Below are 15,428 nucleotides of genomic sequence, written 5' to 3'. Positions count from 1 at the left end.
CATCTATCTAGCCACAAATAATGGAGGTTAGAGATGTCATTATAAGTTATAAAAGAAAACATCCACCACAAATAAAATAATGGAGTGCACACATGTAGAGATGGGAGATGCAGATGAGCCAACCACAACATAGACACATCCAGCCATACACCACAACACAAGTCCTTGTTTTATTAAAGCACAAATTCTCAAAAAATGCTTACAAGTTCATTGAGAGACTGAGAAAACGAGGAGAGATCGAGATCAAGACAGAGAGGCAGAGAGGAGAGGGGAGTTGAGACCGGTTAAGAATGAGAAATAGAAATAAAATTGGAATCAGGAAGGTGTGTATTCTCATTCATATTGATATCCTTCAAATAGAATACAAGACGTACAAATGAAGAAAATATAAAATAATTAAATATTGAGAATAAAATAAAATATTCTGTAAATCAAATTATAATGGAAAGAATATTAAGATATAATATCTAAGATATATTTCATAAATAATATATCTCAACAAGACCACAACATGATGAATCAACGTCGAGTATAATATCAGGAACGACCTACTCTTAACGGTCAAAGCAAACCCTTTTGAATCAAATCTCCCCAAGTAGGATTCAAACCTACGACCAATCGATTAATAGCCGACCACTCTACTACTGAGCTACTGAGGAACAACGGTAAATTAGGTTTCAGAGAATTCAATTCCCGTTCTCAACCCATGACCAATATGAGCTCGAGGTTTTCTTCACTCCCAGAACTTCTTTGTAGTGGCTCCGTTCCATGCCTCATTTCATAGAGAACCTCAAAGTAACTCTATTTCACTACCATTGGGAAAAAAAAAAAAGAAAAAAAAAACTTTTTCCTTTTTGTAAAAATTCATCATTTTTGTAGGGTTCATTTCAGTTTGGGTTAGAAAATAAATACCAAATTTTTTTTACTGTTCTACTAAATTTTTGTCACGATCCACTGTAAAAAAAGAGGTCGAAAATCGATCAAATTGGCCAAAAAGTTAATGCTTGTAAAACTACTCTCCTAGAAAAAAAGAGCAAAATGTGGAAAAAAAGAGGCTTACACCTTATAAAGGAAAAAAGTTTTACAGTAATACAAACAGTGAAAAATGTAAGGTTAGCTACGGTTATATTTGTAACGACCCTAAATTTCCACATATCTAGAGTCGCCACTAATGTCTCATGCTCATCTCTAATGCAGAATAAAAATCTAAGCATGCTCACCTTTATTAGCGGAAAAATTTAAAACTTTAGAATACATTAAAACATTGGAAAACACTGCCGGACTTACGTGTTTCAAACATCGTGCTGGAGTTCAAAAGACAAAATAAAACGATTACAAATTAATTAATATAAATGAATGAAATGCAAACGCCCTATCCTAACCAAGACTAGGAATTTTAAATATGCAACTATCCTATGCACGCGCCACAGTCTCTGATCACGATGCCACCGTCAACCGTACATGGGAGCCTTGCCTTTGCCTGAAAAACAATATGGCACACGGCCTGAGTATTTCGAAGAAATACTCAGTAAGTGACCCCACTATAGGGGTTATGCTAATGCAAACACATGCAATCATGAATAGGGACCTATCTCTAATCATCTTAGGGGCGGCCTCCAGTCTCGGACAAATTGGATGTGTAGTACTTCCCTACACACGACTCACACGTGCGAGTGTGAGTCCCCAGGGCGCTCGCACACCCCCTGAACCCTCTGGTCAAGCTAATCTGTAGCGACGTCCGGAGGTCAGCGGAACCCCATAGTGTCATGCGCCTCATGAACACCCTCATCTGTGTGCGTTCGCACCTGTGCGCATTCGCGCTCATCATAAGGTGCGCGTCCGCACTCATCATCTCTAGGGTAAGTAGCCCTATGCTTATGAACATACAAAATGCATGAGGTCCCTCTAAATCCATCGTAATGTCTCTTCTGACACAACCCTCTAGTCTCATCTCTTTGTTACTCTAGGTAACGCATATCGTGGATATTTAAATTAATATCATTTTCATGCTCTTAGGGTTGTGTCCTACGTCGATCTAACGACATGATGCAATATGGCACTCATCATCATCTAGCATGCTCAATATGGAAAACATCATCATATTAAGGTAAAAATCATGCAATCATCATGCTCATCATAATGCCACAACGTGCGTCAAACATATTAAGCGTCACTCAACCAAATATGTATAAACTGGCACATATCATCAAGCATCATACAATTTGTTTAGCCTATCCTATAGTAAGGCCACTTACCTGATTAGCTTAGACTGGTATCACCAATTTATCAAGTTCGGTTTGGTTCTTTGTATCCAAGCCAACCTATATGAACCATGACATCTCTAGGTGTTAGAGACATTATGAGTATTGAGTATATATATATATATATATATATATATATATATATATATATATATCGTTATCCTTTTTTTTTACTCTATATATTTACTCTGTAAAATTGTTTCTGTTCACCAAATCTTCCATTTTCCTCCTCCAGTGTCTCTCTTTTCTTTTCTGTATTTAATTAGTTAAATATATATAATTTCCTTTACCTCTCTCTTTTCTTTTTTTTCCGTACTTAATTAAATATATATATATATATTTTTTCAAACCTCTCTCGATTTAATTCTTTTCCAAACCTCTTGTTTAATGTTTAATTGTTTTCTTCCCTATTCAATTCTAACAGTTTCGAAGGGGAGATCAAATTCTAAGTAATTGTATAAAGGAGAAGATCTCATTCAAAGATCTGACATGATTTCTAACTACTAATTAAAATCTAAATAACTGGTTAATATAGGTGGAGATCTGATTCTAATTAATTCGATAAGGATTTTGAATTTTTTTCTTTTCTTTCCTAAAAATATCATTCTAATTTTCTTTTCTTTTCTTTCCTAATAATATCAGGAATCATCATTTTTTTTTTTAATTCTGCCAGTACGCACTATTTTCAATCCAATCTGATTTTCATTTCTTTTCCCCTACCAAATTTTAATGGATTCTTGGGTTAAAATATCATCATTTCTAACTCAGATCTAAATAATTGCAACATATTAATATCCTTCCATACAAGAAAAAGAAAATGTAGATCTGACTACTAAACTTTTAAAATGACATCTCTCCGATTATCTGCCTAATCATCCCTCCATTATCTTCCTTTTTTTCTCCCAGAAAATCTATCTGCCTTTCTTCTCCCCAGAAAATGGCCTTTGGCCTTTCTTACCAGAGATCTATCTACCTTTCTTCTCCCCATAAAATCTTTTTCTTTGTTTTTCTGTTTTGTTTGTAGAATTATTGAAGCCAGGAGGTATTTTAGGGTAGGGTGGAGAGGGGTGGTCAGTTAATTTTTTTTTTTTATATTGCTTATTTTATTATTTTTATTTTATTATTATTATTGTTATTATTATTATTATTGTTATTATTAATATTATATATAACCTAACGGGGCGTTACAATATTTCAAATTACAAATTACAATAATACCACAAACTCGAATTGTCTTACAGTAATACCAACACTAATTCAGATTTCAAATTACCTTTTTGTCCCTAATCTCAAACCCACTCCCTTTCGTCCGGAACAGGAATTCAATTCGAGAGACTCCTTATTCATTCTCGTTTACAGTCGAATAAATAAAAGGCAAGACGAAACATGAACAGGAAGGAAAGACTCTCGATTCATTCGAGTGAACTACTGACCCTTCACCGGTTGTAGAAAAGATTTTACGATCTCTAACTCCAAAGTTCGATTACATTGTATGTTCTATCGAAGAAGCAAACAATGTCGAAGAGATGCAAATAGATGAACTCCAAAAATAAAAAAAGCGTGGGAGGACATTGCAGATGTGTGTTCTATTTCTATACAAAATTAAATATTTAAAAAATAATTAGATTATCCCTAATGTCTCTTTGTTTCCTTTCTAAACATTAATCTTTTCGAAAAAAATATCGGTCTGATTTTCTCTTTTCTTCTTGTAGGCGGATACAATCCCAGACAAAATTCTTAGAACAAAAAAAAATTCCTATCTCTCATCATAGAAGTCCTTCAAAAACTTTACGAACACTTCAATGTTTTTCTAATCATTAATACTTTGTGGCCCTATTCTTTTGTTTAAATGATTCCCTCCTTTCAAGCATCACATAAAGTGAAATTCCATGAGTTGCCAAATCCAAACAAATAAGTGTTTTACATTTGATTTTTTGTTGTTCAACACAATCTTTAAATTTTGTCAATCTATTTAGGATGATCTAACATACCTCAACTGCATTGCGAACATTAGAACTGGAATCATGCATTTCTTTAAGCTCTTCATTCACAATCAAGTTAATTATGTGAGCACAATACCTCAGGTGTAATACTTTTCCATCTAATAAGTGAATTCCAACTTCTAAGCCTTCTCTTGATATAAGAAATAGCTATATTATTGGAACTTGCATTATCAGCTGTGATAGAGATAACTTTATCCATCCCTCATTAATAAACAACTCTTAATAATCTTGTCAATAGTCTTTCCCTTATGATTTATCAATTTGGAAAAAGTTGAGAATTTTTTTATGCAAATTCTATTCAAAATTATAGTGATTACTATGAGTGGTAAGATAAATCCTCTTGGAATCATTGACTAAAAAATCTTTTCACTTTTTTTTTCTACATATAAAGTTGAAATGTATCTTTAGCAACGGTTATTCTTGATGCAGGTTGGAACTTAGGACATGCGGTAGAACAAAACAATATGAAACCTCATTCTCTACAAATTTAAATGACAACTCGTCCATAATTATCATCTTAACACATGCTGCTCTACATATTGTTTGTAAATAATGAAGTGACAATATTACTACCACCTTGTACATATTGAAAACTTAGAGTGGTTTGTCCTTTGTCTTTCACTTATATGGATACTTTCTACACTGATTTATTGAATTAGTATCAAAACCATAGTCTTTATAACAATAGTTGCACTTGCACATTTTATTATTGTTTTCTAATATTATAAAATGATCCCACACTTTTGATTTACTAGGTTTCTTCTCCTAATGGTAACTTTGATGCATTATAATTACTATAGCTAGAGCTAGAATAAGGAGTTTCACATCCACTTGCACGGTCGTTTTCCATCTATTGAAATAAAACTAATATTACTCCAACATTCAACCCAAAAAAATAAAGATAAAATAATTTTTTTTAAGATAATTAACCTACAAAATATTTTAGGATAAGAAGACTCTCATATATTATTTGGTATAACCTATTATAAAAAGAAATTAGCCACATTTGTAAGGAACCCTACGTCAAAAAAAAAAAAAAAAAAAAGGCCACATGATCACCCCTCCCAAAAAATACTACATAACCAACCCTCGTGTCAAAAGAAATGACATATAACTAACCATCTGTCTTAAAAAAAAATGACACATAACTAACTGTTTGTCCTAAAAAAATGGCACATAACAAAAAAAAATGACATAATCAACCATATGTCCTAAAAAATGGCACATAACAAAAAGAATGACACATAATCAACTATCTGTCCTAAAAAAAATGGCACATAACAAATTAGCTGTCCTAAAAAATGGCTCATCACCAATGGTTTGTCCAAACAAGTGCCACCTAGCCACAAATAATGGAGGTTAGAGATGTCCAGGGCTTTATAATTTATAAAAAAAAAAAACAAAAAAAAAAACATTGGCCACAAATAATGGAGTGGAGATATACTGGGAGATCAGCCACAACATAGACACATCCAAACACACTCCAAAAAAATGTCACATAACCAACTCCAACAAAAATGGCACATCACCAACTCTATGTCCAAAAAAAAATGCCATCTATCTAGCCACAAATAATGGAGGTTAGAGATGTCATTATAAGTTATAAAAGAAAACATACACCACAAATAAAATAATGGAGTGCACACATGTAGAGATGGGAGATGCAGATGAGCCAACCACAACATAGACACATCCAGCCACACACCACAACACAAGTCCTTGTTTTATTAAAGCACAAATTCTCAAAAAATGCTTACAAGTTCATTGAGAGACTGAGAAAACGAGGAGAGATCGAGATCAAGATGGAGAGAGGAGAGGGGAGTTGAGACAAGTTAAAAATGAGAAATAGAAATAAAATTTGAATCGGGAAGGTGTGTATTCTCATTCATATTGATATCCTTTACATAGGAGACCAGACCTAGAAAGGAGGAAAATATAAAATAATTAAATATTGAGAATAAAATAAAATATACTGTAAATTAAATTATAATGGAAAGAATATTAAGATATAATATCTAAGATATATTTCATAAATAATATATCTCAACAAGACCACAACATGATGAATCAACGTCGAGTATAACACAAGGAACGACCTACTCTTAACGGTCAAAGCAAACCCTTTTGAATCAAATCTCTCCAAGTAGGATTCAAACCTACGACCAATCGATTAATAGCCGACCACTCTATTACTGAGCTACTGAGGAACAATGGTAAATTAGGTTTCAGAGAATTCAATTCCCGTTCTCAACCCATGATCAATATGAGCTCGAGGTTTTCTTCACTCCCAGAACTTCTTCGTAGTGGCTCCGTTCCATGCCTCATTTCATAGAGAACCTCAAAGTGGCTCTATTTCATTACAATTGGAAAAAAAACTATTTGGGTAAGTCGAAGTTTTAAATTTTCTTTTTTGTAAAACTTCATCATTTTTGTGGCATTCATTTCGGTTTGGGTAAGAAAATAAATATTGGTCTGATTTTCTCTTTTCTTCTTGTAGGCGGATACCATCCCAAACAAAATTCTCAGAACAAAAACAATTCTCATCTCTCATCGTAAGAAGAACTTTCAAACCCGAACGAACAAAAAAATGATAAAATATGAGATAGGTCAAAATTAAATATTTAGGTCCCAACCATTTTGTCCGATTGCTTGAGAGACTAATTGGAGCATAAACTTGAATGTGTCCATGATGTAAAAACAATATAAATAAATAGTTTAAATAAAGTATGCATAACAAAAAGTACTATTAAAATATTTTATTTATGTTGAAAAATAATTATTTTTGCATGACATTTGTGGAGCTATTCTTAAATTATCTGAAAATTAAAAAACTATAAATTGTGATATAACAATATAGAGTAAATTGTAACAAATAGACAATAAATACATTTGGAGTTATCTGTCTTAATTTTAGAACAAATCTCTAAATCTTCAAATGGTTGAGAGAAGATCTAATGATACTGATTTTTTTATCGATCCAATTTTGTGTAGATATCAAATGTTCCACTGTTTTATGTGTCAAAGAACTCTTAAAGGAATCAAGAATCCTTCCACCCGTACTAAATGTTGATTCAGAAGCTACCATCGACACTGGAACAACCAAAACATCTTGGGCAATTTTTTTTATAAAACTCCGTATTTAAACTCAATTGTTTTCCACCGTGCCAAAACATCAAAATTATCACCAGGTTCTTCACTGGGGTCATATAAATATCGATCCAAGTCATTCGTTAACTCTAGTGAATTTTGCTCTTCTCTTCTTCGATTGTTTCTTGATAATATTAATATTGAACCACTCAAATTCACTTCATTAGTTGTGTCTGTTGGATGATGAAAGTCTCACATCGGCTAATTTAGAGAATGATCATGAGTTTATAATCAAACAATACTCTCTCCATTGTTATGAGGCCTTTTGAGAAACCCAAAGCAAAGCCATGAGAACTAATGCTCAAAGTGAACAATATCATACCATTGTGGAGAGTCGTGTTCCTCTAACATGGTATCAGAGTCATGCCCTAAACTTAGTCGTGCCAATAGATTGGTAAAAAGAAAAAGGAGTCGAGCCTCGATTAAGGGGAGGTGTTATGACTCTCATCATTAAGCGAAGGCGTACTCAAAGAATACTCGATTAAGGGGAGGCATTGACGATGATCTTAAGCATTATCATAAAAGTACTCAACATAATCTAATTCTTCCTCGTCTAGTACTATGATCAAGGATCAAATAAGTGAAATTCCATCGAGTTGTCCCATCCAAACAAACAAGTACTTTACATTCGACATGCGAACATTAAAAATGGAATCATGCATCTCTTTAAGCTCTTCATTCACAATCAAATTAGTTATGTGATATTTTTCCATCTAATACAAGTGAATTCCAACTTGCATTATCAACTATGATAGAGATAACTTTATCGATCCCGATTCCAATAAACAACTCTTAATAATTTTGCCAATAGTCTCTTCCTTCTGGTTAGCAATTTGTAAAAAGTTATAATTCTTTTATGTAAATTCCATTCAAAATCACCACCTACAGTGGTAAGACACAGGAGGTTTGAACTTAGGACATGCGATACGACAAAACAATCTGAAACCTTCATTCTCTATGAATTTAAATGACAACTTGTCCATAATTATCATCTTGGCACATACGGCTCGACATACTCTTTAACTAAATAATGAAGTGACAATATTACTACCACCCTTTCCATCTATTGAAGGTTGAAAACTTAGGGTGTTTTTTCTTCATCTTCCACTCGGTACTTCCTACGCTGATTTTTTAAGTGCTTCCATAAATTGCTAGTTCCACACGAATTAGTATCAAAAGCATAGTTTTTATAACAATAGTTGCACTTTCACTTCTTATTATTATTTTCCAATCTTGTAAAATGATCCCACATTGTTAACTTACTAGGTTTCGTATACTAATGGTGGCTTCGATGTGTTATAATTACTAGAGCTAGAGCTAGAATAAGGAGTTTTACATCCACTTGAACGGTTATTTTCCATCTATTGAAATAAAACTAATATTATTCCAACATTCTAACCTAAAAAATAAAGATAAAATCAATTTTTTTAGATAATTAACCTACAAAATATTTTAAGATAAGAAGCCTCTCATATATTATTTGGTATAACGTATTATAAAAAGAAATTAGCCATATTAGTAAGGAACCCTATGTCAAAAAAAAAAAAAAAAAAAAAATGCCACATGACCACCCCTCCCAAAAAATACTACATAACCTGTCAAAAGAAATGACATATAACTAACCATCTGTCTTTAAAAATGACGCAAGGAACTATCTGTCCTAAAAAATGGCACATAACAAAAAAAATGACACATAACCAACTATGTGTCCTAAAAAATGGCACATAACAAACTACCTGTCCTAAAAAATGGCATATAACAAACTATCTGTCCTAAACAAATGGCACATCACCACGGGTTTGTCTAAACAAGTGCCACCTAGTCACAAATAATGGAGGTTAGAGATGTTGAGGGGGCTTTATAATTTATAAAAAAAAAAACATCCGACCACAAATAATGGAGTGGAGATATGCTGGGAGATCAGCCACAACATAGACACGTCCAAACACACTCCAAAAAAATGTCACATAACCAACCATCTATAAAAAAAAATGGCACATCACCAACTCTATGTAAAAAAAAATGCCACTTATCTAGCCACAAATAATGGAGGTTAGAGATGTCATTATAATTTATAAAAGAAAACATCCACCACAAATAATGGATTGCACACATCCAGCCACACACCACAACACAAATCCTTGTTTTATTAAAGCACAAATTCTCAAAAAATGCTTACAAGTTCATTGAGAGACTGAGAAAACGAGGAGAGATCAAGATCAAGACTGAGAGATGGAGAGGAGAGGGGAGTTGAGACCACAACATTGCAACGTCGCGGAGAGGAAAGTCGAGACTGAAGTCTGAGAGTGATAGACTGAGAGACTATGAGAGGCTGAGAGGGAGAGACTGAGAGAGTGAAACTGTGAAAGTGAGAGACGGAGAAAGAGACAAAGAAGGTTAGAGAGGCTGAGTCTGAGAGACAAAGTCTCGGACTCAAGGTCAAATGGTGGATGCCAGACGCTGTCAGAGAGAGATAGTACCGCGAACACTAGACGTGTACAGCGGTGGATGCCAGACATGTATAGTGTCGCAAGACACAACGAGAGATAGTTTGACGTTGGCAGGACATGGGCTTTAGGTTTGGGCTTCGGCCCGTTCAATAGTTTGGTTGGGGCCGTTGGACTTTTTTTTTTTTTTTTAATGTTTTCGGGTTGGGTCGGGTTGACCCAATCAATTTCTTTTTTAACATGAACCGGATCAAGTTCAAGAAAATGAACCTAATCGTCATACATAAGACAAGTCTTCCGACCGAGCCGATAATAAGGCCACTTACTTGGGTTGGCCTAGGCCGAATCTACTGCGACTTCTTAATGTTGCTCTCTAAAATTTAATTATGTCTAAGTAGTCCAACAACCATAAATTATAATTCTAATATGATAGTTGGTTGACCTAATTTTGCATAAAATAATTTAAACTTTCTCTCAATAATTTAAATTAGCTCAGTCTAATTTTGCATAAAATAATTTAAATTACTCCTAATAATTTAAAGTAGCTAAGCTTAATTATGCATGAATAGTTTAAACTTGACTAAAATTTTGAAGTAGTAAAAAAAAAGTAGTCATACTAACTTTAAACGTTTCCGAAAAGTTAAAACTAGGGGAAAATGTTTGAGCGTATCATACTCAAGTCGGATCAGCCAAAATGTCGGTTTTGAGCCGTCAGAAAGTATACTCTCCAACTGGCTTCAAACCGTTCAAGTGAGATGATAAAATGAAATGAGGGACAGGGAGGCCAACTCCCCTCGATAATATTAAATTTTAAATAAAATATTAAAAAAATTATTAAAAAGTAAATAATTACGAGGTTTTAGGGCATAAATCCCAACAATCTCCCACTTACACTAAAGCTAGTGAGACATGTGTCCTAGAGCATACTCTATACTGAACACGTTCTCCCACTTACCCTAAAGAAGATAAGACATGTCTCGTAATCCTAGACATTCTAGGTAACCCTCAAACACTTTAGCTTGGAGAGGCTTTTTATATAATCAAAATGACTATCCTTACAAGTCATTTTGGTCGCTTCCTCTCGAAATCATACCCTAAACATTGATGTTTTATAATTTTCTTAATATTAGTCTTTGTATGATTATTATCGTAATAAAAAGCGACCGAGTAAATCATATTTGAAACACCAAAAAATGTTTAAGAAATTTTTATATATTTGAAACACAATATGCAAAAATGATATAGAGAATAATAATAATATAATATCAACCACTTGACGCTCATTCGATGCATCCACTATGGTTATTTCATATCCTCCTTTTCCTTTTCGTATTATTTTGCTTACTATACCTGTTGCTGTAGCATTATAAACATTATTATTACTTTTACTCCCGTCGGGATAAATCTGACCCTACCCCTGTTCCCGCCTACGTATATGGGATATTTTAAGAAGTGAACATCTTTCTTCCCGTCAGGATAAATCTGGCTCTACCCCTGTTCCCGCCTACGTATATGAGATATTTTAAGAAGTGAACATCTTTCTTCCCGTCAGGATAAATCTGACCCTACCCCTGTTCCCGTCTACGTATATGGGATATTTTAAGAAGTGAACATCTTTCTTAGTCACACGGTCGGAGAGAAAGAATAGAAAAGGTGATTTCACTGTATCTCTAACCAGGAACATGCCCTACCACAAGAATATTTTTTAGTGGGACGATAGCTCTGAAACCCATCTTTTCTTTATTCTCGGGAGAAATACTATCGGGGCTAATTCAAACCCCGAGTAAAATAAGCCTCACACCTTAAACATCTTTAATTAAAATATTATAAGATAAATAAATTATTTTTACAAAAAAAAAAAAAGTCATGTCCTTTCTAAACATTAATCTTTTCAAAAAAAAAAAAAAAAAAAAAAAAAAAACAGGTCTGATTTTCTCTTTTCTTTTTGTAGGCGGATACAATCGAGACAAAATTCTCGGAACAAAAAAATTCTCATCGCTCATGTAAGAAGAACTTCCAAACCCGAACGAACAAAAAAAAAATGATAAAATATGAGATGGGTCGTCTTCCCTTCTTCGCCATAGATCTCTTTTTGAAGCTCTTTCTCATCTATTTCCCTTTTTCCCTCAGGGTCTTTAAGATCTTGGTCTATTGAGTATAATCTGTTTCTTGAAAGGTAATTAAACTCTGTTTCTCTCTTGGTTGCTTGATCCTTAATCTCGGTAAATTGTGTGATTTTGTTTCTGGGTTGTTTGTTTTTTTTGGTACATGATTTGGTTTTTGTGGAAATTAATGATTGTTCTTGATATTGCTACGTGGTCTCTCTAATTGTCGGATGATGATGATGTTCTGCAATGAACAGAGCTTAACTCCATGGGAAGATTGGTTCTCTCTACTGCTTGTTGGGTTTTTTTTGTATTTTTTTGTATTTTTTTTTGCCCTCTACCTGTTTGATGAAATGCCTGTGAGGGAAATCAACAGTAAGGGGGAGTTTATAAGCTTGTGGGTTGTTTGTAGAAATTGTTTTTGCAGCCCATTTAATCACCATGCATTGCTAACGACTCTTCACATATTGTCCATTTTGAGCCTAAGCTCTCGTTGCTTTGTGTTGGGCTTCCCCAAAAAGCCTAACAATCCTCTCCTCGAACAAAGTACACTATAGAGCCTCCCTTGAGACCTATGGAGCCCTCGAACAACCTCCCTTTAATCGAGTCTCGACTCCTTCTCTGGAGTCCTCGAACAAATTACACCCTTTGTTTGACACCTGAGTCACTTGTGACTACACTTTCGAGGCTCATAACTTCTTTGTTCGACATTTGAGGATTCTATTGACGTGCTTAAGTTAAGGGCATGGCTTTGATACCATGTTAGGAATCACGACTCTCCACAATGGTATGATATTGTCCACTTTGAGCATAAGCTCTCACAACTTTGCTTTGGGCTTCCTCAAAAGACCTCATACCAATGGAGATGTATTCCTATTCCCTAAATTAGCCAATGTGGGACTCCCTCCCAACATGCACGGGATTTGGGGCTTGGATGTGATTTATTTTTGTGCCATTAAAGATTTATGTAGCTGTTTTTGCTTAGCTTGTTCAATGAAACATAAGGTCAGGTAGCACGTAAATATAGACTCTTGAACATTTGGACTTCTGTGATTATTGCAGCTTTTGAGAACTTTCTGTAATGACTTGAAATTTATCAGTAGAAAGGTTTGGACATTACTTGAACCGGTTTGAATAATGAAAGAATATGAAGAGATCCTGTAACAACCCAAGTCTACTGCTAGCAGATATTGTCCCTTTTAGGTTTTCTCTTTCGGGTTTCCCCTCAAGACTTTAAAACGCGCCTTATAAAGAGTGTTTTGTTCTCCTCTCCAACCAATTTGGGACATCACAGATCTACTGATTTTGGGGAAATTTTACTTCGATCGACGATCACTCTCTTAATGTGCATCGAGTTTGTTTTAGACGAGCTCGGTGGTTCTGATGGTCTCTGTCTTGTAAAGATTCTGTATGATAGATTATATGTACTGTTTATCTGTGTAGTGCATATGATTTGATTATTCCATTTGTTGTTCTTCTTTTCAAAAGCTGTCGGATGGATCAGCACGGGCATGGCCAGTCTCCATCCATGGGAGCGGTAGGCAGCGGAGGTCAGATAGCGTATGGTAGCAGCATGTACCATCCCAGCCAAATGACTGTCGGCCCGACATCTGGAGCTCAGTCTACTAGTCAGCCAAGTGGAGCTCAGCTTGCTCAACATCAGCTTGCTTATCAGCATATCCACCAGCAGCAGCAACAACAGCTTCAGCAACAGCTCCAGACTTTTTGGTCAAATCAATACCAAGAGATTGAGAGAGTAATAGACTTCAAGAACCATAGTCTTCCCTTAGCAAGGATCAAGAAGATCATGAAGGCTGACGAAGACGTGCGAATGATATCAGCCGAGGCACCTGTTTTATTCGCTAGAGCATGTGAAATGTTCATCCTAGAATTGACTTTACGGTCATGGAATCATACCGAAGAGAACAAGCGTAGGACACTGCAAAAGAATGACATTGCTGCAGCTATCACAAGAACTGATATCTTCGACTTTCTGGTTGATATCGTGCCAAGGGAGGATCTGAAAGATGAAGCACTCACGTCGATTCCAAGAGGCTCAATAACGGTCGGGGGCCCCGGAGATGCACTTCCTTACTATATGTCGTCTCAGCACGCACCTCAGGTTGGGACACCAGGAATGATTATGGGCAAGCCCGTGATGGACCCGGGTAGTTATACTCAACAATCACACCCTTACATGCCTCCACAAATGTGGCAGCACGGCCAAGATCGAACCCCGACCGATCAATAGTAGCTTGCAGCGCCGAGGTGAAGGAGAACCGTACGTCTCTCTGTCCTTTTCGTGCTGGTACGTATATATATGCTTCATTATGTCTACTATCTTCAAGTAAATTTCATGTTTTTGTGTTTAGATTCTCTTTAGTCTTCTGTAATTATGATGTCCCACGTTGGTTGGGGAGGAGAACAAACCACAATTTATAAGGGTGAGGAAACCTTCCCCTAGCAGACGCGTTTTAAAGCCTTGAGGGGAAGCCCGAAAGGGAAAGCCCAAAGAGGACAATATCTGCTAGCAGTGGGCCGAGGTCGTTACAGTAACGCACGTTTTAGTGAAAACACTGGCTTGTAAAATGCATTATGAGTATATTATCTTCAATCATATATACAGCTTACAGTTCTTCAATCTCTATTTGTGTTTGCATATCTTAGACTATGGATTTGTAGATCCTATGAACTACATAAACAGTGATCACAAACACACAAATCAATGTCGACCCCGAACTATATAAGCTTGCTACCGCAACGAAGATTCATTCCTTATAAAAATCCGTCCCGAACTATCCAAACTTTGGCTTCTCAACTCTAGGCTACACAACTTCAAACTTTTCGAACTCGAGAACCGAACACCTTCATGAATCGCCTCGTAGTTTGATTTTAGATTTCCATTTGGCCTATACTCACCATTTTCGTGTCAATTGTTGTGAATAGAGTCTCCTCCGAAGCAAGCTCACATTGATTCCGAACCACACACACACACACAACAGACTGACTGGAGAATTTACATAGAAGAGCGTCATACTTTATGTAGATATTTCGCTTGACGAGAGTCGATAATCTTGATTGAGCTTGAAAAAGTCTTCGTATTTTGTTCATCCTTCAATTCTTAAGCGGAAATAATCATTTAAAAACATCTTCATGAAACTATGTCATAGACTTGCATGTTTAAATAACGATCGAAATGTTAAAATAAATAAAAATGAAACAGTAAAGCCCTATACTAACCTAAAGTCTACGAAATTAAATACGACTACCCTATGCATGTGTCATGGTCTTTCATTGTGATGTTGTAGTCAGTCGTACAGGGATGTCTTACTTTTATCTGAAATATAGAAGTAGCACATGACTTGAGTATTTTAAGAAATACTCAGTAATTGACCCCACTGTTGGGGTCGGGAATGCAAACACATGCAAAACATGATTAGAGACCTATTATTTAAATTTTAAGAA

The 15,428-nt window shown here is 35.2% G+C and overlaps 1 protein-coding gene and 1 non-coding gene across 3 annotated transcripts; one reads left to right on the top strand and one right to left on the bottom strand.

Annotated features, from left to right (window-relative positions):
* Positions 1 to 587: 587 nt before the first annotated feature.
* TRNAN-AUU (transfer RNA asparagine (anticodon AUU)) lies at positions 588 to 659 on the bottom strand. The gene has a single exon. It is a non-coding gene; the product is annotated as a tRNA-Asn (tRNA).
* Positions 660 to 11,756: 11,097 nt separating this feature from the next.
* LOC111780512 (nuclear transcription factor Y subunit C-3) lies at positions 11,757 to 14,604 on the top strand. 2 transcript variants are annotated; one of them, XM_023660937.2, is made up of 3 exons: positions 11,757 to 11,861; positions 11,989 to 12,034; positions 13,452 to 14,604. In XM_023660937.2, the coding sequence occupies exon 3, from the start codon at positions 13,459 to 13,461 to the stop codon at positions 14,212 to 14,214; it is 756 nt and encodes a 251-aa protein (XP_023516705.2). In that variant the 5' UTR covers positions 11,757 to 11,861; positions 11,989 to 12,034; positions 13,452 to 13,458; the 3' UTR covers positions 14,215 to 14,604. The 2 variants fall into 2 exon arrangements, with proteins under 2 accessions (XP_023516705.2, XP_023516704.2); XM_023660936.2 differs by having other exon boundaries at positions 11,795 to 12,034.
* Positions 14,605 to 15,428: the final 824 nt, after the last annotated feature.

The sequence above is a fragment of the Cucurbita pepo genome, chromosome 18, assembly GCF_057944985.1.
Source record: "Cucurbita pepo subsp. pepo isolate OVF chromosome 18, ASM5794498v1, whole genome shotgun sequence".
Taxonomy (NCBI): Eukaryota; Viridiplantae; Streptophyta; class Magnoliopsida; order Cucurbitales; family Cucurbitaceae; genus Cucurbita; species Cucurbita pepo.
Note: the sequence above shows the minus strand (reverse complement) of the source record. Positions and strands in the feature narration are given on the sequence as shown.